The 23389-nt window shown below is 36.5% G+C and overlaps 3 protein-coding genes across 3 annotated transcripts in view; 1 reads left to right on the forward strand and 2 right to left on the reverse strand.

Moving 5' to 3' along the window:
- The window catches only part of LOC107754794 (serine/threonine-protein kinase pim-2-like), a 4937-nt gene extending 2284 nt beyond the window's left edge, over nt 1-2653 (reverse strand). Inside the window, exons 1-2 of the mRNA XM_016571379.1 lie at nt 2410-2653; nt 1230-1324 (exon numbers count right to left, since the gene is read on the reverse strand). Coding sequence (XP_016426865.1) covers nt 1230-1324; nt 2410-2653 — 339 coding nt within the window. The remainder of the gene's footprint in view (nt 1-1229; nt 1325-2409) is intronic.
- Nucleotides 2654-5648: 2995 nt separating this feature from the next.
- On the forward strand, nt 5649-7513 carry cfap90 (cilia and flagella associated protein 90). The gene is made up of 3 exons (XM_016571446.1): nt 5649-5800; nt 6943-7059; nt 7200-7513. Exons 1-3 carry the CDS (start codon nt 5684-5686, stop codon nt 7245-7247), a joined length of 282 nt encoding a protein of 93 aa, XP_016426932.1. The 5' UTR covers nt 5649-5683; the 3' UTR covers nt 7248-7513.
- Nucleotides 7514-8243: 730 nt separating this feature from the next.
- The window catches only part of LOC107754795 (adenylate cyclase type 2), a 68240-nt gene continuing 53094 nt past the window's right edge, over nt 8244-23389 (reverse strand). Inside the window, exons 13-25 of the mRNA XM_016571380.1 lie at nt 23010-23079; nt 22776-22873; nt 20734-20818; nt 17696-17833; nt 16150-16266; nt 15341-15525; nt 14609-14693; nt 12505-12663; nt 12265-12411; nt 9313-9420; nt 8996-9110; nt 8734-8858; nt 8244-8640 (exon numbers count right to left, since the gene is read on the reverse strand). Of these exons, the coding sequence (XP_016426866.1) occupies nt 8488-8640; nt 8734-8858; nt 8996-9110; nt 9313-9420; nt 12265-12411; nt 12505-12663; nt 14609-14693; nt 15341-15525; nt 16150-16266; nt 17696-17833; nt 20734-20818; nt 22776-22873; nt 23010-23079 (1585 nt within the window). The 3' untranslated portion in view covers nt 8244-8487. The remainder of the gene's footprint in view (nt 8641-8733; nt 8859-8995; nt 9111-9312; nt 9421-12264; nt 12412-12504; nt 12664-14608; nt 14694-15340; nt 15526-16149; nt 16267-17695; nt 17834-20733; nt 20819-22775; nt 22874-23009; nt 23080-23389) is intronic.

The raw sequence follows: 23389 nt of genomic DNA on the forward strand, positions 1-23389 counted from the left end.
ACTTTTCATTAAGACCCTAAAGAATCATATCAACTTGTGGAAAATGGGCATCCTATGACCCTTTTAAGCTAAGAATAAGGGCGGGGTTGACCTCGTTGCTATGGATGATGTCAGCATGCTTACTAACTATGCACACAGTGATTGGCTGATAGTCTCTGTCAGAGATTTATATATAAATATTGTAGAGCGCAATATTATGTTGCCATATTCAAATAAAGGTTTAAAAATAAAAATGATAATAATTGCCACATTCAAATAAAGATTTTAAAATGCAGGCTAAATGTCTCTAATTAAACAAGTATATGTTCAGTTAATTGTCAGTCTCTTACATGTATGCTTTTCGTAAACAATTAGTGGATATGCATATAAACAGCCTTTTAATTGAGTAGAATAATCATGACTGATAGTAAGACATGCAAACATAAAAACAAATCAATCAAAAAAAAAAAAAACTGGATGCAAGAACAGCTGTTACTTCTTGCCCAACTGGTTAATGAAAACAAAGATATAATCAAAGTTAAATTTGGAGTTGAGGTAACCTCCAAAACCAAAGGCGATACCTTTTAAAAAGGTCATTATCGTCACATGTTTCTAAAATGTTTACGTTTCGAGGCAGATTGCCGGCAAACAGCCATTTTAGGATAGTTTGTGGCTTGGTCTTAGTGACTTAGGAGTCCTCTTCACTACTCCTAACGTTTCACAGATTTAGGAGCTAGTTTTTGTGCTAAAACGCTTTGTGAAATACTCTTAGAGCAAAAATGTAGGAGTCCTAAATTTAGGACTGACACGCCCATTATTTTTAAGATTTTCTCCTAAATCGGCGAGTTATTAACTACTTTTAGCCTTAAGATGTTTCGTAAATACGGGCCCTGATGAATTTGCCGTTTGAACGAATGAACGACTCAATGACTCACTCATTAAACTCTCACTACTGGCACCTACTGGCGTTTTAATTTCTTTGAAAAGTATCATTTCCACCATCATTTCTTGTTTGTATATTCAAAAATATTTAAAATATTCTCATAATATTATTTAATGCAGTTGTATTTTTTTTTGTAAATGATTTAATTTGATAACATATAGATAATCACATTATTATAATTGAATTTATAGATCCACATAACAAATCCCAATTGAACCCCTGGTTACATTTACAACATGACGAGTGCACTAAATGCACTAATTAAGACAAAACATTGCAGTTACATATTGTAAGAAAATGACGATACCTCAAGGCCATCCTCCAAGCGTTTCCCTTCATAGACGGAGCCAAATCCTCCCTCACCAAGCTTTCTGCCGATTTCATACCGACTCAGAATGTCATCTGTTATAAGATTAATAATTGTATTTGACATGAAATGTCAAGCACTGTCAGCAGTGTGTGTAATGTCTGGGTTTATGGCAGTAAACTCACCCTCAGTCGTCAAGCCCACTCTGCTGTTGTGAGCTGATTCTGGACTGACTGGAGCTGGAGGTCTATGAACCTGCTGATCTGCAGGGGGAAGGACTTCAAGACCACTGGAAAGAGGTTCCTGAAGACTATGATCCTCTTGAGACCAGGCAATAGACTGTAGAGAATGATCTAAAGAGGGCAATATCAAACAAAAGCGTGTTTTAAACAAATAATAAGGAAATATAGCATTCTTATATTATGAAGATTCTTAAATATATTTTAGATATCTAAAATTGGAACTTCTTCAAACCATGTTTCATCTTAAAAATGTATGTCAATTTTTGGATTTTCATATAATGCATGATGATGAAGATTTGCAACATATTGTAATGACATTTCAACCTAGGGAACAGAAAATTTCCCCAAATTAATTAAATTCTGGATACTCATGTCTTGCTGACAATTATATTGACTGTTTGATGTACAGAGTTCTAGTAAACAGAACACAGTTAGCCTACACATGGTCATTTGGTAATATTACCTTCAGCGTGTCTCTCATGTGTCGATGCCTGGTCTGAGCTGCTGTTGCTCCATTTAATGGATTTAAGAGAGAGCAGCTTCTCAAAACTATCAGTCCTCCTCGTCTTTCTCACAGGCATCTCATATTCCTCAGCAGCACTAATGGGCAGATGTTGCTCAGCCGCATCGGTGCTGGATGTTGGAGATGAACTTCGCTTTCTCTTTTGGCCAGTTGTAAAAGAGGTTCTTTTGTTTTCATCTGTGTTTAAAGATGTATGACATGTCATGAAATAAAAATATGATTACGGCCTTGATCAGACTTTTGTATTTTGATGTAATGTGTGATGGAGTGGATTTGTATGTAACATATGACACTTTATCCTATGGAACAGAACAATTTCTCTAATCAGTTTATTGCATTAATAGCTACTCATAGAAATGGATGAAAATTTTCAGACTTTATAATATACATTCTCAAATGGTCTTTTTTTTTTTACCCTCAGCATGTCTCTCATTTATTGATGCCTGGTCTGAGCTGCTGCTGCTCCACTTAATGGATTTGAGAGAGAGCAGCTTCTGAAAACTCTCCGTCCTCCTCCTCTTTCTCACTGGCATCTCAGTATCCTCAGCAGCACTAACGGACAGATGTTTCTCAGTCGCAGTGCTGCTGGATGTTGGGGATGTACTCTGATGGAAATCGTACACCTGAGCGCTAGAACTCTGTTTTCTTTTCAGTGCCATGATAACAGTTTTTCACGTGGACAAGTAACTCTGTATCAGGAACTGCGAATGACAAAACTGCGAAAACTCACACCTCAGTGCATTCTGACACGTATGACGTAATTAAAGCAGCGCACACGAACGTTCCATCTTTTGTTACGTCATCAATGGACTGAGCGACGCTTTGGAATGCGCGTGACACCGAACTCTGGGCATGTCCCTTGGGCATTCGAGAGCGCCTGCACGCGACAGGAGATAAGTGCGTGAAACTGTCTCAGGTCAAAAGTGTAAAGTGTTTCACGTTTTATTGGTGCAGAGATGAGTAGGCCTATGTGTATTTTGTAAAACGTTTGCAACTGCTTTTTATCACTTAATTAGAGCACCACAATTAAATGGTCATATATTGCCAAGTATTAATGTACAAAATGTGTAAATACAGCTCTGTAACAAAACTTTACTTTTATTTTTACAACACTATGTTGTAGGCTAAGTGTGTCCTGTTGGATAATCAGAAGTTCTACACAGCCATTTGAACACCTTGGGGCCAAATACAGGACATACAGTATATCATGTAGCCAAAGTAGACAAGTGGTCAAGTTCAAGACCGTATGGTGGTATTTTACACACACGCACGCACGCACGCACACACACACACACAGTGGTGGCCAAAGTTATTAGAACACTATCTTCACCAGCTAAAAATGGTTTTAAGTCAGTTATTTCTATCTTTTGCTGTAGTGTTTCAGTAGGAAATATCAGTTTACAATTAAACATTCATTTTGCCATTAATTGTAATTATCCAGTGGGATTTTTGTTTGCACAAGGAGTCTGACAAACAGCCAGTGCTCCACACAGGGATAGTTCACCCAAACAATTTAAATTGTCATCCTTTACTCAAACCTGAACGACTTGCTTTCTTTTGTGGAACATAAAAGAAGGTATTTTCAAGACTGTTGGTAACAAAGCTGTTTTGGTTACCAGTGACTTTCATTGAAAAAAAAAAAAATCTCAAATTATCTTCTTCTATGTTCCATTTATGTTAGGCCATTGTAGCCTAAACGTTTATGTGTAATAAATTTTATGTTAAATAAAATAAAATATTTATTTCTAAAGCTACAGTTTGTAATGTCTACTTAATACTTTCTCATTTAACACAACATTAGCTTTAAATAATAATTTGTGGGTATTTTCAAAGCCAATTGTAGCTTGCGATTAATTATTAATATGCCATTTCTTCCAATAAAGATAGATAGATGTCTGAAAAATGATGTCTGCTGATTTGGTTCTACCAATTTACTCATTTTCTCTCTGTCTTTCTCTAGTTTTAGCAAGAGATGTTCCTCCACTGCCTCCTCCTGGAAGATGTGCTCCATTCAGGGAAGAGAGGGACCAATAAGAGAACACAAACACACACACACACACACATTTGTAATGTCTACTTAATACTTTCTCATTTAACACAACATTAGCTTTAAATAATAATTTGTGGGTATTCTCAAAGCCAATTGTAGCTTGCGATTAATTATTAATATGCCATTTCTTCCAATAAAGATAGATAGATGTCTGAAAAATGACGTCTGCTGATTTGGTTCTACCAATTTACTCATTTTCTCTCTGTCTTTCTCTAGTTTTAGCAAGAGATGTTCCTCCACTGCCTCCTCCTGGAAGATGTGCTCCATTCAGGGAAGAGAGGGACCAATAAGAGAACACAAACACACACACACACACACACAAACACACACACATTTGCACATGCCATACACTTTTGCCTGCAAACGCACAAATAAATATAACTGGATGACATCCTTATTAGAACAACAATATAATAAGTAAGCAAAGTCATATTTACAGAAGGAAACTTGGAGTTTGGTTGTGAAGTTGGAGGTGTTTATGTAGGACATAAAAGAAGGAAAAAGTATCAGTGTACGATTTAGAACATAAAAATACAAATAAATCACTTTTAAATGTAGAAATTACATTTTTACATTTATTTATTACAATCACAAAGTTCCATGTATTGATGCTTAGGTCACTTTCTCAAAACTGTTCACAGAACAGCAGTCTATGTGGGTTAAACTGCGGATCATTTATCACTGCTTTGACGCAAAATGTATTCAATGACTGCATCTTTCAAATTACATGAATCCAGGCAATTTGCACATTTATAATATTTTCAAAACTGTTAAACTCGATTCAAAACCTAGCATTGTACAAACCTGAATAAAGACAGCAGTTTGCTAAATGTGCAGACAGTAGCCTAATACCAAACTGAAATATATTCTAAATTTAAAAATGAAATACTAGCAAAACTATTCGATGTAGTTGATGTAGTATTTGAGTTTTATTACCATCTGTACAGAAAGGGACACCTTAGTAATAATTTTGTAATGTAAACATGACCATGCAACATACACTGCAGTGAATTCTAACTGTAGAGAGTGTCATTTGTGATCTGTAAGGAAATTTAACAAAAGAAAGCATTGTATAATGCCACCTCTTATTAGTGTTTTTTTTTTAGGTCATTCATTGTTTTATAAGTGACAGAGTTGTTGGGTGACTAGCTTTGCTAGTGTTATGGAAGAATGAGTTGATTTGAGACCTGCATGAAGTGTTTTGTTAGTTTTAGGCCTAGTAGCCTACATTTTGAATGCGCAATTAACTGCTGTGCCAAGATGGAAATCGGTTGAGTTTTGAAATCTGACTATTGAGAAATGTGTCCTAAGTGATTGTAAAAATCTGCAATAGACATTTAAAGCTGTTTGTTTTAATAATATTTTAAAATGTAGCTAAATAAAACAACGAAACAGTAAATTAATAAATAATTTAGCAGAAAAATTTAGCTGTAAAATGTTTTTTTTTTTGTCCATGTACTAATTGCTTTTCTTTGTCGTTTTGTCGGGCTATTGAAAACACCTTTTATTTCTCGCTTCCAATGGTATAAACAACTGGACGTGAGTTTTCCAGAAGTTTCCTAGCAACCGCAGACGCGAGGTGTCACTGTCTGCGGACATTTTACTCCAGCTATCCAGAGATAAAAGTGCAACTGTTGTAATGGACGTATTATCTGAAGCGAAGTCTAACCCGCTTTCCACGCTGTCAGTATTCAGCTTTATACCGCCCAGAAGGACGGAGCCCAAAGAAATGCGATATTTCAACTGCAGCCCCAAGGTAAGAGGCATTGCTCTTTCAAATCCTCCTGCAGTCACTACGTTTATCACTTAAAACTCATGTTTGTTAATCAAAATGCCATATTTAAACGTCATTTATAGCGGAAATAACTTCTTCACGCCTTAAAATGGCTTGAATGTAACCATACACGCGTACCTCATTTACCATACGCGGATGACTATGAATATGCAAATTAGTCCCCGCCTCCATTCAATCACCTCAGTGGACCTACTCACTCGATTAATAAACACTTCACAAAGACAAGTATCCGTTTAAGATGAATTCAGCCATATATGTTTGAACCAGATTTCTAGTAAGTAGAGAAAGAGTGAATTACACATGGTTGCCACAAGTCACATTAAAAGAGTAGTAATGTATTTTGTGTATGGCTGTCTACAACCGACACGTAACGTAATTGATATAATTTGACTTTAATACGTTATTAAACAACTAATCATGTGTTGCTTATGTTACACAAACAGGGTTGCCAGGTTTTCACAAAAAAATAAAAAAACTCCCAATTGCTACTCAAAACTAGCCCAATCGATCTTCGGTGGGGGTCCGAAAACCGCAGACTTGGCAACGTGTTCCAATAATATGCTAATGATATTAAAAGCCCCGCCCACAACTTGACAGGATTGGTCACATGTTTGTAATGGTAAAAATGGGGTTTGTAATGGTAAAATGTTTCAAACCACATTTCTAAGACCGTTTTACTGACATGGTTTGTCTTTAAGCATATTAAAAACACCAGAGAGACATAAACAATGTTAAAAACTTGATTTTAACAACAGGGGGTCTTTAAAAAAAAGCAGCAACATGAAATGGATGTCTTGACATAAAATAGCAATCCTTGTGGCATTTGCAAACAAATGTTCACTAGGCTATGTATGCACAATAAATACATTGTAGGCCTATTTGTATATTTATTTAAAATACAGTTTTACAATTTAAGATTTTTTATTTAGTTGTATTTTTCTTTTATAAATGCTACATTCATATATATTTTAATGTCTAAACTTCCCTTAGGTACACTGTAGATCAAAATACTTTCTGATATCATTAGACCAAGTACGCTTTGGTACACATTTTCAAAATAACATTTTCTAAATTCAAATTTATCCATTTGTCTCATACTATAGGCTCCAGAGAGGTCTCTGTATGACTGCTTACATCAGAGCACTGAGGACTATGATAACAAACTCCACCGTGATGACAGAAAACACGCCAAATCCCGGGGCCTGGACATTTTCAGTGAGGTGCGCTTTTCCCCAAAACTCCACAGAGATCCATCCATGCCAGCTCGGCAGTCCATGCATCGTGTGTTGTTCTTTTTTTTTAACAATGCTTTCTAGAGGAACTAGATCCCAATACATTTCATCTCAAATTCCCATCTTAGGAATCATCTAGACCAGCACCTGTTCTGTCCTCTTCTGTGTATGGCTGATTTTCACCGCTGCAGCACGACTCAGGGAGGAGCTTTGCTCATGTTGCTCACGTTCGTTCTGATTTCTACAGTAAGAATGGGATCACCTGGACCGTGGAGGAAGGCTATGGATCTGTGACACCCATCTAAATGTGTCTCTTACATCTGGTCACATCTGTCACTGAACATTACAGTCAATGTCAAAACAAATGTCTGATGCTACAAGCAGAGCAGATTACTAACATCTACACAATATAATATGAATTAATCACATGAATGTTTTTATGTTACAGGGTGAATAAAAAAAATCTGTCAACACGCTCATGTCTTAATTCATGCCTAAAAAAAGAGACTAAAATAAGAAATTATGTGCTGAAATATTAATTTATTAATATTATAAAATAATTGATATTAATTAGTCCTGTAAAACGATTAATTGTGATTAGTAACACCCAAAATAAGTTTTTGTTTACTTAATACATGTGTGTATACTGTGTATATTTATTATGTGCATGTATATATTTAAGAAAAAAATATTAATATTTATATATTAAAATATATACATGTTTGGGTGTATATATGCACATAATAAATATACACAGTATACACACGTATATTATGTAAACAAAAACTTTTATTTTGTTTGCGATTAATCATGATTAATCGTTCGACAGCGTTAATATGAATGAATATTAATACATTACGTTTTTTAAACTCCAAACAGCCCAAATTCTCATTATTATAAAAGTATATTATTAATAGTACTATAATTATATACAAGAAAACATGTATAAACAAGAAAGTATATATATATATATATATATATACTGTATATATATAATTAAAGCATTATCAATGAAGTACATTTTTCCTATGACTTGTTTAATTTTTTTAAAATTTTTTTATGTGGTTTTAAGACTTTTCATATGAAGCCTATTTAAAATTCATAGACCGAGACTTTGACATTTATATATAAATTTTAATGAATAACAAAATGATAGCATCAAAACATGGCCACCTTTGTTAATTGTCTTTATTTTACAAAATCTCTGCTGCTTTAAATTATGGATTGAGCAACACACAATTACAAGTCTGGGTTACACAGAGCCGCCGAGCCATCCATTACTTATAAAGCAATGCAAATAATCTAGTGTATGTGGTGCAAACAGAACGCTGTAGAGCTCCACTACAGTAGGCCAACGCTATATTGAACTGTACATGTTTTAATCAGGTCAATGACTGACTGGTGTGTGACTGAGGTTCAAGGCATTACATTCCCTTGTGATAAGGATCGTGTCATCTCAGTGTGAACGAAGAAGGTTTTGAGATCCCCTTTGCCCTTCACATTGATAATCCCTCGACAGGAACACATGTAGCCCAACGTCTGCAAGATCCGACTCGTCTCCTCAGTGACCTGTGGAAGGAAGCACACTAGATGTGATCCACTGAAAAACCCATAAATAATTCAGCAGGCATGCAAAGTAAGTAGGTCAGAACAAGGATCGACCTGTATTTTCCCAAGCACCCCTGTGCTTTCCATCCTACTGGCTACATTCACCGTGTTCCCCCAGATATCATACTGTGGTTTCTGTGCTCCGATTACTCCTGCAATTACTGGGCCGTGGTTTATTCCTGGTCAGAGAAAAGCCGGAAACATTTGACACATCCTGAATGCTGATAAAGTCTGTACCACAAGGCTATTATGAGACTCTCTGCATGAGGCAAACAAAATGTTGCCGGGCGTAAAAGTGCTGACGGGCCCTGCTTACCCACTCGCAGCTTGAAGTCATTAAAGGAATGTTTGTTGATGACGTCAAGCTTCCCCACCAAAGCAAATGCAAACTCCACCATTGTTCCAATGTGCATGTACTGCCGGTCGTGGTCCTTCAGAATATGAACAGGGCACTATCAATGCACACATTTCAGTATTGACTACACCCTGAGACTCTCAAGCAAGAAGCACAAATCAAGCTCTCAGCACCACAGGCAGGTCCTACAATAGGTCTAATGAGACTCTGCAATCAATCCAGTGTAAACTTTACAAGAATTATAATTTAAGACTGAACACAAGAGCTCAAATTTTTACCTGCGCGTACTCTGGTCCAGGGGTCACATTCAGCCCCGTTGCAGCCATGTATGTGCTGCCAATCGTTTTGATCTTCTCCACACCACTGAATTTAGGTTTTGACAGCAACTGTTGAGAACAAAAGCATTAAGAAGAGATGTTAATGTATTTGATCTTGGCAGACAAGGTCTGATGTTGCTTCTGCTGCATAGCAAGTATAGACTTCATACTGCCCATACTACACTCTTTATTGGCATCAGTAGTTTTCTGAAGAACCTTTACAGGGTTAGTTCACCCAAAAATTCTGTCATTGATTACTCACCGACATGTCGTTTCAAACTCGTAGGACCTTCATTCATCTTCAGAACACAAATGAAGATATTTTTGATGAAATTCGAGAGCTTTCTGACCCTCCATAGACAGCAAGGGAACTACCACGTTCAACGTCCAGAAAGGTACCAAGAATATCGACAAAATAGTCCATTTGACATCAGTGTTTCAACCGTAATTTTATGAAGCTACGAGAATACTTTTTGTGTGCAAAAAAAACAAAAATAACGAATTTATCGAAAATTTTACCCCGAGTCACCCTCTGCCTTTATTATGGAGAGTATCACGATGCATGCACGTGCTTTCCTCTCGATGCGCATACGTTGTTTACTTGCAGCTCAAAGCACGCGCATGCTTCGTGGTACTCTCCAAAATGGCGCTAGGGTGACGTGGAGGAGAAGAATTGTTAAAGTTGTTATTTTAGTTTTTTTGTGCACAAAAATTATTCTCGTAGCTTCATAAAATTACAGTTGAACCACCGATGTCATATGGACCATTTTAGATGTTCTTGGTACCTTTCTGGGTCTTGAACATGGTAGGACCCTTGCTGTCTATGGAGGGTCAGAAAGCTCTCGAATTTCATCAAAAATATCTTAATTTGTGTTCTGAAGATGAATGAAGGTCTTACAGGTTTGGAACGACATGAGGGTGAGTAATTAATGACAGAATTTTTAATTTTGGGTGAACTTTCCCTTTAACATCCATGGAACCTTTCAACTATGCAGAAGGTTCTTTATAGTGGAAAAAAAGTTCTTCAGATCATTACAATGTTCTTCAGAGTATCAAGCTGATGGACTGTCCCGTATTAGTATATCTCCTCCCTCAGCCAGTTGTACGCTGTCCGCCATTTTCTCTGTGCTCGAGCAGCTGTAGCGACGACAGTGTTTCGTAAGCAAAACAATTTTGTAGTTGGATGTAAAAGTGAACAAAACGGTCTTCATTTTCTTCCGACAACAGAGGCACTGAGGACGCAGTGGATTAGTTTTGTTTTTGATGGTAACGCACCACCGAATACACAAAAAAACAGAAGAGAGGGGCGGGGTGAGCAGTAGCTCATTATCATTTAAAGAGCCATGCACCGAAACGGGTCACTGTGAACAGAGCTGTTTTTGACAAGGTAAAAAGGGTGTTGATTTACATGAACATTAAGGAATTTTAACCAAAGTATATTGCAGACATTTCATGAAGACCCTAAACAATCATACCAACTTGTGGAAAATGGGAATCCGCTGTCCCCTTTAAGAACTGCTCACTGTGAAAGGTTCTTTGGGGAACCCAAAATGGTTCCTCTATGACACTGCTGGGAAAACGCCCCTTTATAACCTTTATTTTTAAGAGTGTAGGCAAACAGACACACTGTCCCGTACAAGAAATAGACAGGTGGTGCTAGGGGAGATGGAGGGTTTCAGAGGAACTCTGATAGTGCTGAAAGACCATCCTACAGCGAACATTGAACCAGACTATTTAATTTATTTATTTTGAGCAAGCAGAATCAGCAGAGGCCAATCAGCTTGTGCCATGTACCAAATGCTGTGATTGTTAGGACTTGCTTGATCAGCTTGCTCTGTCTAGATTTGTTTCTGCAGCCTTTAAAAAGAATCAAAAGAACATGAAAACTAGTATGATTTCATTTTTATAAGTAAAGCTCTGTGGCCGTTGTTTTATCCTTTGTTAGGACCTGCCCCCCTTTTTACTGTTACTATGTCAAGCTTTTAAACTAGAACTTAATTCTGAAATTAAAGTAAGTATTACATAATTGCTCTTATCTCAAAAGCCAGACTTTTGACTAGTCTGATCCACTTTTCTGCTTATTCTAGCCAAGAACCGCCCATCTAAACTGGAAGAGACCGTCTAATCGTCACATAAAGCAGCCAGAGTTAATTTTATTTTTATGTGCCATTTATGTGTGGATTTATCTGAAACTGCTGATACCACAAAGAATAATTTTTTCAAAGGCATAAGTTTTCTCTATGCAACTTTTAACATAAAGTGCTATTTTTAGATCATTTATGAAATATTCTGTTTAAAACTATCCAAAGGACCTAAGCAGGCATACATTGCATAATATCAGTTGCTTATCTGGCTGGATGTCAGTAACATTTTTAAGGCAGGGCTTAGGGGAAGGATCAAGTTATCGCTGGTGGCATTTATATCTTCACAAGTACTTTAAGGCCCTGATATACTTGAAACGATGTTCGTTTTCGTTCTTCGTTTGGGAGCAAAAAGAAGTTCGAAAAGGCTGAGAGACGGTATACTGTATTCGAACATTCCGACACCCTCGCGCTGCTGGAGGCGGGGTGTAGATTATTATGTGTTGCGCCACTCGCACGTATGCCCTAAACCAGGGGTGTCCAAACTCAGTCCTGGAGGGCCGGTGTCCTGAAGAGTTTAGCTCCAACCCCAATTAAACACACCTGAACCAGCTAATCAAGCTCTTACTAGGCATACTAGAAACTTAAAGGCAGGTGTGTTGAGGCAAGTTGGAGCTAAACTCTGCAGGACACCGGCCCTCCAGGACCGAGTTTGGGCACCCCTGCCCTAAACACAACAACGATGCAATGACGTCGATGCAATATATTGGGGCCTTCAGTGTAGCTTTCCACAGCATCTGAAATCAAAATAGGGTTGTGTCAGTGAGTTTACCTCATCAAAATCTGCTATAATCTCATTAAGGAGCCTGAGACACTCCAATCCCTCCTTATTAACGTCAGATTCTGTGTAAAATTCCTTGAAGTCTGGGATGGAGGCGAACATCACACACACAAGATCATACGACTGATGGTAAAGATCCTGTCAAAAATACAGCATACAAAATACATCTGGTTATAAAGACACAATAGACGCATTTTGACTGGTGTTTTCAGACATTTGGATGCTACTCACCTCATTTTTCCAGTTTCGCCCCAGGAAATGTTCTGCCACATGGGCAGGAAGTACGTTCTCCAAAAGCACCCGGTTCAGGTTCTCCATGGTCTCAATCTCCTCACACTCCTTCTTAAACTTGTTCCTCCACAGGAAGTCTAACCTACAGTAATATTCATTCTGTTACAAGAGGACACAGAGGTAAAGAGATGGTACACATCTGACCACCGTAAGTGGCTTTCAAGATGACAAAGAAAGCAGAATCAAAAGCACAGAAGGACAGTTCATCTTACGGTATATTTTTATGGATTTTTCTTGCATAAATGGCTGCTATCATGAAAAATTGCTTCAATTTTCTCTTAGTTGTAGCTTTGTGTTCCAGCAGACATTCATCATGAAAAATATTTCTTGAATCAGTGGAAATGGCACCTTGAAAGGCATTAAGTATGCACTGATAGTCTTTCTCACTCAGTCTATATTTGTTTTTGCTTATTTTTGTCTGGTTCATTGCTTTGGAGAAAAATCAGTCCTCGGCTTAGCTATCACCTGATCAACCTGAACACTGCATTACTTATAAATGAATTCACCTAACTGCACATTTCAAATACAGAGTTCATCAGACAGGCCTATTATCTAGGGACAAATAGCCTCTCGCAACAGAATTAAAAGCACACAGTGAAAAAATCAAGTCTGACCCACGGCCGACCTGTAGAGATACTGAAAGGTTTCAATACAGACTGAAAAACATATAATTCTCTCCATATTGTACTGTGAAAAAAACAATTTCTTATAGTGGTATTTATTAAATGCTTTTTCGCAGGAAAGCTTTATGGTATTGTGCAGCCAGAGGCTGATGAGTGCTGATAATAACTGAAGCCATAGAAATTGGGAACATATTTGTGCTGCCACAAAACTTTAAGCTTAATTGTAAAATGACTTCTGAAAAATTCACATTTCAAGGTGAGACGTGACTATTTCTAGATTAGGCTAACATCTATTATTAAAATGTCATTGCATTAACATTCAGAGATCTTTTACAATTGAATCAACTGAATAACTTTAATTAAAGGAAAGTACTACTTAAGTTAAGCTCATTCTGCCAAATACCACACAATAATGATGCACTTACAACGATAGTGCATTCTGGAGATGAAAAAGTAGAAATGTGATGCTTTTATTTTTGTTCAAAGGCTTTTATCAACTCTTCCATAAAAATGTGTTATGTATGCTGCGTATATAAGTTTAAATTGTCATTTCAGAACATGCACACTGCTGTAATTCCTGTGGGTGGATTTTTCTCTCCAAGTACCTCCAAGATCTCCAAATTAAAGTGATTCTTAAAGGAATAGTTCACCCAAAAATGAAAATGGACTCACCCTCAAGTCATCCAAGATGCAGATGAGTTTGCTTCTTCATGGGAACACATTTATAGAAATTTAGCATTACATTACTTGCTCACCAATGAATCCTCTGCAGTGAATGGGTGCCATCAGAATGAAAGTCCAAACAGCTGATAAAAACATCACAATAATCCACAAGTAATCCAAACTCCAGTCCATAATTTAACTCTTTTGAAATGAAAAGCTGCATAGTTATAATAAACAAATCCATCATTAAGGCATTATCACTTCTGGACAAAATACCAGTCCATAATCCATAATACTGCTTCCTCCAGTGAAAAAAGTGCTTGATCTGTGCATATTTCTCTCCTGATTCAGACAAGATGACTTTTTCAATGGAGAAAACAATATTATGGACAGAGGACTGTTAAAAACATCTTAAAGATGGATTTGTTTCTTACAAACATGGAGCTTTTCACTTCAAAAGATGTTAATTGATGGACTAGAGTGGTGTGGATTACTTGTAGATTATTGTGATGTTTTTATCGGCTGTTTGGACGCTCATTCTGATGGCACCCATTCACTGCAGAGGAACCATTGGTGAACTATTGATGTAATGCTAAATTTTCATTTTGGGGTGCACTATTCCTCTGAATTGTCACATGTGGATCAGTGGATCTCATTACAAATAATTCAGCACAACTCTTTAGATGAACCCCACAATAACAAAGAGCAAGTATGATAGCAGTGTTAAAGCTGAGGATTTCAGACCGAGAGAGACTCACCTGTCTGGCAAGCACAAGCAAAGTGACGAAGAAAATGAACAATGACACGGAGCCCATGGTTTTCAAATCTTTAAGAACACCTGGCCTGAGGGGGAACAAACAGAAACATAAACTTTAAAAGTCAAGAGGACACAAAAACGACAAAAGTATTGTAGGGTCTAGAGTAGGATATGGGCTATATACGAACTTCTCAGCAACATTGTGTTCGTCTAACCATATTCAGATTCATTATGTCATAGGCATGGTGTATAGGCATAAACTGTCATAATGTTGCATAGGCAGTTGCAGTGGCCAATTTGACCCATTCCTTAATCTTAATCCATTCAGAAAAACTTAATGAAGGCAAGGAACGGGAAAAAAATTAAAGAAACAAAGAATAATACCACATGGGAAAAAATAATTAAGAGAGAAATGCAATAGGCTGTTGTTTAAAAATGTTTTTCACCCTACACTGTCAAGTCCTCCGAAAAGACTAATCCAAACGAAGCCTGCCATCTCAGCAGCAGCGCCTGTCACTCATAATCCCTGGAGATACTGAGAGACCTACTGGAAAAAATTGCCTCCACACAGTTACCAGTTGTATCTATGTGGCGCAATTCTTCCTTCTTTTACTCACTGTGTGTGTGCAATGGAAATATTACAGAAGCGTCACCTACAAATAAATAAAACTACAGATTTTTTGTGACAACTTTTTGGGGCCACTATATGTGGGAGCATATGGGAGTCCAGTACCGGTCTGGTTGCTTGGTCTTGTAGAGGGCCATGCTGTAATCATCCAGTACAGAGGCGTGGGTCTGAAGAATGATGATATTATAACCCACTACAGCAGCAAGCATAATTATCATCTTCAGCTCATAGTTTATCCTCAGGAACACGGAGCATGAGATCAATCCCAGAATGCAGCTGTAGATGAAATACTGCCGGGGCAGAGACAGTGAGTCAGATTCACATCTGTACATTCATCAGGGCCAATCAGTATCAGTGAAAAGAGAACTATGAAGCTTGGATTTAAATGCTAAGTATTTAATAACAGAAGCCTGAAATATTACAAAATAGATGTTACTAAGAAATGAAAAAGTCATGTACACCAAGAGTCTTTTCTTCCTAACCAATGTACTATCATTCTAGGAAAACGCTTGAGGATTCTTTTGTCCACCATCTTGATATCTGTAGAGATCTACAGATATACAGTCATATATAGCTCTCAGTGCATAACTATATTTTCCAGTATATGTTTCAGCTGTGAAATGTCAGTACAGAGTCGCCATACATAATCACGCACAGTATAAAATGACTTATTATATACTGATGCAAGCATGAGACAAATTGGTTTATCTCATGACACTCATAATTCATTTCAAGTCTGTTCTGTCAAAGACAGATACAAAGAATTTTTTTGAAACCAACATCTCAACAGAGGATTTACAATATGTTTTCATGTGGGTCTGTAAATAAAAGGTTATTCGGTTCACTCTTTTCTGAGAAGCAAATTACCAAGATTTGTGGGCAAAAGGCATGAGATAATATTTGTTGCAACTTACTGGCAAGTAGAACTTGTTGTTTGAGGAGTCTGTGGTTTGAGCATTTGAACCATCCATACTGTTGTTGGAAATGTTGAGTGGAGGTGATGCTACCATCTTTTCTTGGCCTAAGAAGAACTTAAAACCCAACAAATGGAGAAAACAAAATTTAGAGCATTACAGCAGAAAGACACCATCATTCTTAGCTAAACACATCTGTTGCATTTTTGTAACAAATATGTTTCATAGTAGTTCATAACACTTTTTTTACACAAGTGCAAAATTCAACAAAAATCAATAAGCTGCAAGCAGATGGGAAAAGCAGAGATGACCAATTGCCAACTTTGGCAGAATAGAAGTTTCTGTGGATACAGTTTTTATCCAGTTGGTGCAGGATTTAATTGAAAAGAGGCTGAGATGTTTGAAGCATGTTGATCTGTGGTGTTTGTGACTGCTTACATTAGTTTATTATAGAAACACAGTGGACAAAATTTTTTTTGACACTTAAGCCACAATTACAAATGCATGACTGTCACTGCAAGAGAACAAAATATCAAATTTCTAACAAGCCCAGCTGAACAGTGTAACATTTGATCTTATATGTGTGAAACCAAAAACCCAAGTATTCAGTCACATTCCTCTTGTGTTTCTCTCCCACTGGGACAACCAATCACTTGAGCTCAGGGATAACATCATTAGATCCATACTGGACCAGAGCGCTAACCGCAATGATGAATCCAACCAGACAGCTGACACTAATTCTACTCTGCCCTTTACTGTGAACCACCACAGATTCCACAGCTAAAGCCCTCCAACTGGGCCAAAAACTGGTGACTGATTTATCAGCCAACTGTCTAAATGAATGTGTCATGTAATATATTTTGTAAATACTGATAGGTTTATGTATGCTAGGAATGAAAATTGTGCACCATTTAAAAAAGAAGTTAGCTGGCCTTTATATCACCTGTCTTTATTGCAGTCTTTGACCAAGTTTATCACCTGATCTAAGCTCTCAAAGCTTGGCATGATAAGAGCTGAACTGTACCACCACACATGTATTTTCTTCACATTATTTTGAAGTTAAACAGTGCCTATATCTCACATTAACTACCTGCGAGGTTCCTCAGGGTTTGGTACTTGGTCCCCTCCTATTTTCTATATACACAAAACTGGGACTTCTAACTAGGGCTGCACGATTAATCGAATGCGATTGTCATGCGCATTTTGATAGTAATGCCGGTTCTGTAATCAGCAGTAAATCATCATCACGTGCTTTCAGATGGAGCAGCATTTACTACACAGAGCCGTAGTTCACTGACAAGAACAGAGCTTTAATAGTGTAGTGATATTACCCTTATTTCTAAAGAGTTACCTGAATTACTGAACCATAAAGCCAGCGGGCTGTTCACGATATTGGCATAACCATAAACAAAGCAAGCACGGAATATTTGTCTTATTGAACATGCTCAATAATAACAAATTATATTTGAATCTAATAAATGTCAGTCATTTTAAAAGCAGTCCAATCTAGCTGATAGACCAGGTATTAAGTAGTAGTAATGCTCACCATGTTGAACACGGCCATGACTAGGATAAGTGCAGTGGTTGCCATGGTGAGCGCAAGTCGTATCCAGGGCTTGTTGGTGATGACTTTAGAGGAGCTGGGGAGCCAGGGCATTGTGCAGGAGGCTGCTCTGCCCCATTGCTACAGCAACAAGAGAAAAGTAAAAAAAACTAAAACAAGCTTAACTCCCACCAACGTCATTAGCATATCTGCTTCTATTCCAAATGCTCAAGGTTATGATTGTGCCCCACAAGTCAGAGACACATTAATAAACATAACTTCACAGTGAGTGAACATATAACAAAAAAAGCCATCTATATCAACTTGAAAGAGGAAGTCAACATAAAACGTCATTCACAATCCATTTTACTTCCAGAATTGCCATAAAAATGCGATTGACTAAATTAAGGACTTCTTTCCTTCTGAAACATAGCTGGTACAGTTTTCCTCCCCTGTAGAGTCTGACCCTCCTTGGACCCCAAAAGCGATTTCAATTGCTGAAACAACTTTTCCCATTGTTTGTTTTCAATTAGTTTTTTATTTTTTATAAAAATTTATACATTTTTAGTTTTAGCATAGTAGCTTAGCATACCACTATTTACCGGCAACCCATTTTCGAGGCTTTTGAAAGAGAAGTGAAAGCCAAAAGGGACCAACGTGGCTGTTTTGCACAGAGAAAACAGGAGGTTTTGGAATGACATGAGGGTGAGTAAATAGTGACAGAATTTTCATTTTTGAATAAACTATCAATTCAAGCAAAATTTAAATTGAATGAAAAAAGATCAAACCCCTGCCTGAGTTTCAACTTTTTTTTGTTTTTTATCTGAAATGAGACTTCGTGGCCTTGAAGAAACTGAGATCTGTTTGTAAAACTCACCTTGTACTGATTGCAGTACTAATGTAATGTTTGTAGAGGCCGTGTAACCTTAATTGAGTTTATGCTACATTGTCAGGATGAGTATTAACGGAGCTGCAGTGGAACAGCACTTTACAAAACACTTAACCTAGACCCTGTTCAAGAATGCTTTGGACTTAAATCTAAAGTAGAAGTAAGTAAAGTAAAAGAGGTAGAGGAGCTAAACAAAAAAACCCTCTCACCACTCAATCACACGTTAGTTACATCATCTATACAAAAAATAGCTTTCAATATTTAAACACAGCACTTCTACCGGATAACCTTAACCCCTCTTTTATATTTGTAAATCTGTGGGCTGATTGTGAACTCTAACATCAGATAAATGGGAAACAAAACTGAGAATGCCTCTTACTAAATTCCGAAGAGCTCCAGGCACTTATGACTTTGACAGTTATCTGTGAAACCAAAAGAGAGTCCTACCATAAAAGAAACTCAAAATGTGAGTGCCAGAGCTTTATTGAAATGGCCCCTCACACCCGCAATCCCCAAACCCATGAGGACTTGAGTTTACTGCATGAAAAAGAGACAACAAACAGTCCAGTAAAAAGTATCATCACTCAAACTGCTTTTCTTCTGACACAAAAACAGAAAAAAAGGTTTTTGGACTAACGTAATGTCACCATTCAGTGTGGCCTATTTTTTTTTTATCATCATGAATTCTGAATCATCAACTGAATCTGTTTGGTTAATTAATGGACAAATCAAGTCGAGCTGGTGGGTGAACGGCTTAAAAACCCTTCAAGTTCTTTGGAAGGCCATTTCTTCTAAAAATATAACAGTTGATGCCTCAATATACAGAAAAACAGGTTACGTTGATCATAGTAGGAATTCCATAGAGTGTATGAGGCTCAATCTGTCAAGGTCACCCCCCTCCCCCCAAAAATTTAAGCCTATTTTTAAAACTAATAATTATAGCATTGTGACTTTTTACATTATGACCCGAAATTCTAATGAGAATTTTTCTCAAAGGTCATACTCGATAGATTCTCAGTACTGAAATACAGTAATACTATAATACAAAGATTTTGTAATTTAAAAGAAAAATGAAGTACTATCAAGTACTAAATACTAACATGATGCACACTGCTGTTCAAAAAAATCTGGGGATGTTAAGATTTTTTACATGTTTTTGAAAGAGGTCTTTTTATACTCAAAAAGGCTGCATTTATTTGATTAAAAATATAACAAAAACTGTAATATTGTGAAATATTATTACAATTTAAAATAACTGTTTTCTATTTTAATATATTTTAAAATGTAATTTGCTCCTGTGACGCAAAGTTTAATTTTCAGCATCATTACTCCAGTCTTCAGTGTCACATGATCCTTCAGAAATCTTTCTAGTATGCTGATTTGACGCTTAAGAAGCATTTCTTTATTATTTGCAATGTTTAAAACAGCTGTACATTTTTTATGATTCTTTGAGAGTTCAAAAGAATAGCATTTATTTGAATTATGAAGTAAAATTATATATATTTTAAACAAAAAAGTCTTCGTGAACAGCAGTGTATAAATATAATTTAAATAATATTTGCTAAGAAAATAATGTTACAATATATTAAACCTTAACGGTCATAAAAACAGGCTTAATTTCCCTTAAAATAGGGTGGAATATGACCAGAACATGTTCTTACCATGAGTGAATCTACAGGCCTTTGAATATTGAATAAGCCATTTCACTCTAAGCTTTCATAATATATTAAGGAAGAAAGAGCAGGAGAAAGAAAACAGGGAGGCATACAGCTGACATTTACTTAAGCCATTTATGTTCCACAGGTCCAAAGTAGCTGGTAATTTGATTATAGACGCCGCTCTCTAAGAGCAGAGAAAGAGTGTTGTTCCTCGGGTTAAAACAAGGAAATTTCAATCTTGTTTTGATATGGTGTTTTTTCCTCCCGGTATGGCATTTTCTCTAACAAGATGAGGGTCTCAAATGTGCGGAAACCTCGATTTATTAAATGACATTTGAGTACACAGTTATTTCCTCCATGGAAAATGGAAAAATATGTAACATGTCAACATCTGAATAGACTGAACAGACAAGCCAACCTGCCTCATTCACTGGCAATTCACTCCCAAAGAAAGCTTCTTTATATTTACTTCCACAAGAGCGAGCACCACTTACCAGTATGTGACCAGCAAAACAAATGGCGAGGATCAAGGCGAGCAGCAGGAAGGCCATTCCGAATGAAACTCCAAGGACGGTGGTTCTGTGAGAGACAAAATCATCAGAGATACGCCAAAGCATATGTATTCATCATCCGTGTATGCCTGCTATAGTTTGTGTCTCACATGAACATCCAATCTCAGCATAGCACTACTATGCCATTGTTAGTGTGTTTTGTGTCATTGCAAGGTGATTGCTACTTGCTCCAGGTCAAAATAGCCCTCAAATCCAGCATCAAGACATTTTGCTCTTTAGATACATTCCACATCAGTGTTATTTTTGTATCGTTTATAAACTACTATATTATTTATTAATATTTTCATCTTTATATTTTCAGTTTTCACTCTATAATTAGTGTAAGTTTTAGTAAATTTGTGTGTTTTTAAAAATTTGGCTTTACATAATAAAAAAATATATTTAGTGATTTAGTTTTTTTGTTTGTAATTTTAGTAATTCAGCCTAAAATTATTTCGTGCAAATAGCCCGCCTTGTTTTCAACGTGTTGTTGGGCTAGTCAACATTACAAAAGACGGCTGTCAAACAACAGCTCCAGTGGTAAAACACGTAGCGCAGACTTTTTGACGCGATTGACCCGAGTTCGAATCCGCCTTTTGCCGAATTCGTTCTTGTCCCTTTTCACATCTCATATCACATCGGAAAGGCATTTATTTTCAATAAAAATGAAGGAAAATAATCGAAAAGTTGATGAAGTATTGGGTAGGGTTAGAGTAGGTGTAGGGAGGGCTTTGTCCCAATAAGTCAGCATCCATTTAATAATATTAATAAAACTTACAATTTACACTCAATACATTATTATTGCATACTGTTTTATAATGTATTACAATACTGAGGTGCAGATATTTGCTACTATTTGCAATAAGTAGTATAAATTGCAGAAAATACTTAAATGGAAGCTATGGCTATTTGCACTTGGTGTAAATAGCATCTCTCGCTATTTACACTTATTGCAAATAGCTGCAGCCAAATTACTTCAGTTTAATTTTTTTAATCATTTGTAATCAAAGAAATCTATTTAATCTAGTAATCTAAATGTAATTTTACCTTTAAGTAGTTTTTGTAATTTAACTTAAACTTCTTTATTTATTTCAGTTAGTTGCTAAGGCATTCTGATGGTACATTGACTTCTAATAAGGCAAATGTCTTCTGTTTCTTTCCCACGTAAGTTTGGTGAGCAGGTATGAAATTACATCTTCTAATATTTTTTATTTTATTTCAGCTTTCAACTTTTTAGAAAAACAATTTTCAATAGTTTTAGTTTTAGTTAACAGATGCCTTCTTCAGTGTAGATCTTTGGGATTTTTCACCTGTTTAATTGTCCAGTAGGAGAAAACAATACTGATTGCTTAGAATAACAACAAAACATATATTTTAATCAAGATTCAATGTAACATTCACATAGAACAAATAGTGTGAGACAAATTAGATGCTGAACTTTAGGGCTTTGGGGTTGGCAAAGTTTAGAGTATGTAAATAAACCCAAGCAAGCATTACATATTTTAATGGCTTTTTGAATATAGAAACAAAAGCGTTTAGTTCTAGTCTTTGTGGTGCCATATCTCACTATAAATCTGATATAAAATCAATGTCAGGAGGTCAGAACTCAGCTTGAGAGAAAGCGCTGTGCTCTCGACTCTTGTGAATGTGTTCTCGGTCAACATGAGCAGTAAATTAGGATGAGGTCTTGCATAGATTTTTCTGTCTGACTTCATACAAAAGGAGACATCATTTCCAAACCAGATTGGCCTCTGATTTAAAAAAAAAAAAATCTATAACTGTCTCCTCAGGGCTGTCTTTTTCAGGCAGGCATTGACATTCCCATCATCCCGTTCTTTATCGTTGCACTCATTTTCTCTCAATTGTGAAGAAATGTTGTAATATTATTATGCGTCACTTGGTCTAAGTGCTGTGGGAGACAGCGGCGTAATTGCATCGCAAAAGACAATGAGATACTTGGAAGATGTGGTGGAGATGGCACTTACTTCGGCAAGACTAAGACCTGCACTATGAAGATGCAGAAGAAAATGAGACAAGCACAGGTGACGTAGTACTTGAAGGCCGGCAGAGTTGTGGCTCTGTACTGTTAGAAGAAAAAAAAAGAAATATTTCAGCTCTTACAGGTTTTCTATACGTTTTTGTTCATATGCGGATTTCTCTTTACAGTGAAGCACATAGATTATTTGCCATTCAATGACACATCTCAAGGTGAAATGTACCTCTTTTTCGAGTGTCTTATTATGAAAGAACAGAGATATCCTCTGAATGTCCTCCGACTTCAGCCACTGTCTGGTAGAAAGAAAGCATAAATTAAGTCATTTGTAACAATTAAATTCTCATTGTCACGATGAATCGCTATTATAATAGCTTGTTGGGTGACATTGATGCAGGAAATGCTCTGAAAGTGAAACGAACTGTCAAATGTAGTGTTGTATTTTTCTATTTAATATAAATTTAAAAAAAAAAGTTTAATTATTTAATTATTTAATATTCTAGAAATTATTATATTTGTTTAATTAATTAATTAATTAATTGAATTATTTGTTTTTATTTTACTAAATACATTTTAAATGAAAATTAAATAAATATAAAATAAATA

Source organism: Sinocyclocheilus rhinocerous, unplaced genomic scaffold (assembly GCF_001515625.1).
Source record: "Sinocyclocheilus rhinocerous isolate Xijiao unplaced genomic scaffold, SAMN03320098_v1.1 scaffold21, whole genome shotgun sequence".
Taxonomy (NCBI): Eukaryota; Metazoa; Chordata; class Actinopteri; order Cypriniformes; family Cyprinidae; genus Sinocyclocheilus; species Sinocyclocheilus rhinocerous.

Excerpts from the sequence above, each read along its gene's own strand:
- cfap90 (XM_016571446.1), top strand. The coding sequence starts at position 5,684 with ATGGACGTATTATCTGAAGCGAAGTCTAACCCGCTTTCCACGCTGTCA. Across the intron at positions 5,801-6,942 it reads ATTTCAACTGCAGCCCCAAG|GCTCCAGAGAGGTCTCTGTA; the intron begins GTAAGAGGCATT and ends CTCATACTATAG. Across the intron at positions 7,060-7,199 it reads GCCTGGACATTTTCAGTGAG|GAATCATCTAGACCAGCACC; the intron begins GTGCGCTTTTCC and ends TTCCCATCTTAG.